The sequence below is a fragment of the Olea europaea genome, chromosome 9, assembly GCF_002742605.1.
Source record: "Olea europaea var. sylvestris chromosome 9, O_europaea_v1, whole genome shotgun sequence".
NCBI lineage: Eukaryota > Viridiplantae > Streptophyta > Magnoliopsida > Lamiales > Oleaceae > Olea > Olea europaea.
Window position 1 is genome coordinate 4,163,145 of NC_036245.1, and position 1,263 is coordinate 4,164,407.

Consider the following 1,263-nt stretch of genomic DNA (forward strand, 5'->3'; position numbering starts at 1 on the left):
TCAGTCAAACACACTCTTAAATTTTCAAATGGGGAAGTTGTTTTTTTTTTCTTTTGGCATATTGCACTTCGACAAATATGTAGAGGGTTTTTTGCTATTAATCCGTTTTCAATTCTTCCCTTAAGTGCCGACTCATAGACTAATTCTTCTCTCCTTATCATTTCCAGTTGTGTTCAAAACTCTTAAAATTTTGAAGCACGAGCCCTTTCATTAAGAAATCTATATTATTGAAATGTAAACCAATTTTACAAATAAAAAAAAATCTTATTATTGGCCCACTTGAATTCGACCTTTCCTAATTTTGGTTTACATGAATTTTAAGAATATATATATGACTTGAAGAAAGAAAAAATATTTACAAACAAAATATATAATTTTTAGAGTCTTCTAGAAAGCATTCAAGATATCTAGAGAATTCAACTTGTAAACTAAGAAAATTTGAACTAGATTTAATTGCGTGTTATGTAACTTTACAGATAAAATATATAATCTCCACGGAACCACCGAATCATCATATAACACATAGAGAACATTAAATTTAAAACCACTCTTAAGCGAGGAGCTGAAATTTGATATTTTTCAATGCTGTTACAACTTCTTTCATGTCCACCCTCTCACTGACACTCTCCATGGAGCAATTTAAAGCAAGTTCCATTATAGATGACAAACATCTCAACTTCTTTGTGTCGTGCTCCTCTGGCACCAACAAGTTCGAATCTATAATCTGAGTAATTGCTTTAGGCATAGAATCATTTATCCAGCTCGTTAGGTTTAAATCTCCTGAGAACTTTTCATTGCTTGGTGTCATTCGTGTAAATACTTCCATTAACATAATGCCATAGCTATAAACATCACATTTTATTGACACCGATCCTTCCAATCCATACTCTATATAAAGCATTATAAAATTCATTAGTCGCATTATGTTGTTGTTACACTGTATTAGAAATATATATAAGTTGCATTATGCGTGGTTGTATGTTGTATATTTATAAAGCATTACTATGTTTTTATTTTTACTAACATTGAATACGAATATTAGCAATCTAAACTACCCTTATTCGCTCTAACCTGGTGGACTAAATGTACCTTAAATGCTTGAGAGAAAAGAATGGAGTAAAAGATAGGAGGTTTACCAGGTGCAATGTAACCCAATGTTCCCAGGGTTGTAGTGTATGCATTGTTTTCTCCTTCACCCAATAACTTAGCAATTCCAAAATCACTCAAGTGGGCAACCATATCTTCATCCAGTAGAACATTACT

The 1,263-nt window shown here is 32.0% G+C and overlaps 1 protein-coding gene across 1 annotated transcript; it reads right to left on the minus strand.

Moving 5' to 3' along the window:
* Positions 1-467: 467 nt before the first annotated feature.
* On the minus strand, positions 468-1,256 carry LOC111400034 (probable LRR receptor-like serine/threonine-protein kinase At3g47570). The gene is made up of 2 exons (XM_023027501.1): positions 1,137-1,256; positions 468-888 (listed from the first exon to the last, which is right to left on the minus strand). Exons 1-2 carry the CDS (start codon positions 1,237-1,239, stop codon positions 551-553), a joined length of 441 nt encoding a protein of 146 aa, XP_022883269.1. The 5' UTR covers positions 1,240-1,256; the 3' UTR covers positions 468-550.
* Between the last annotated feature and the right edge of the window lie 7 nt (positions 1,257-1,263).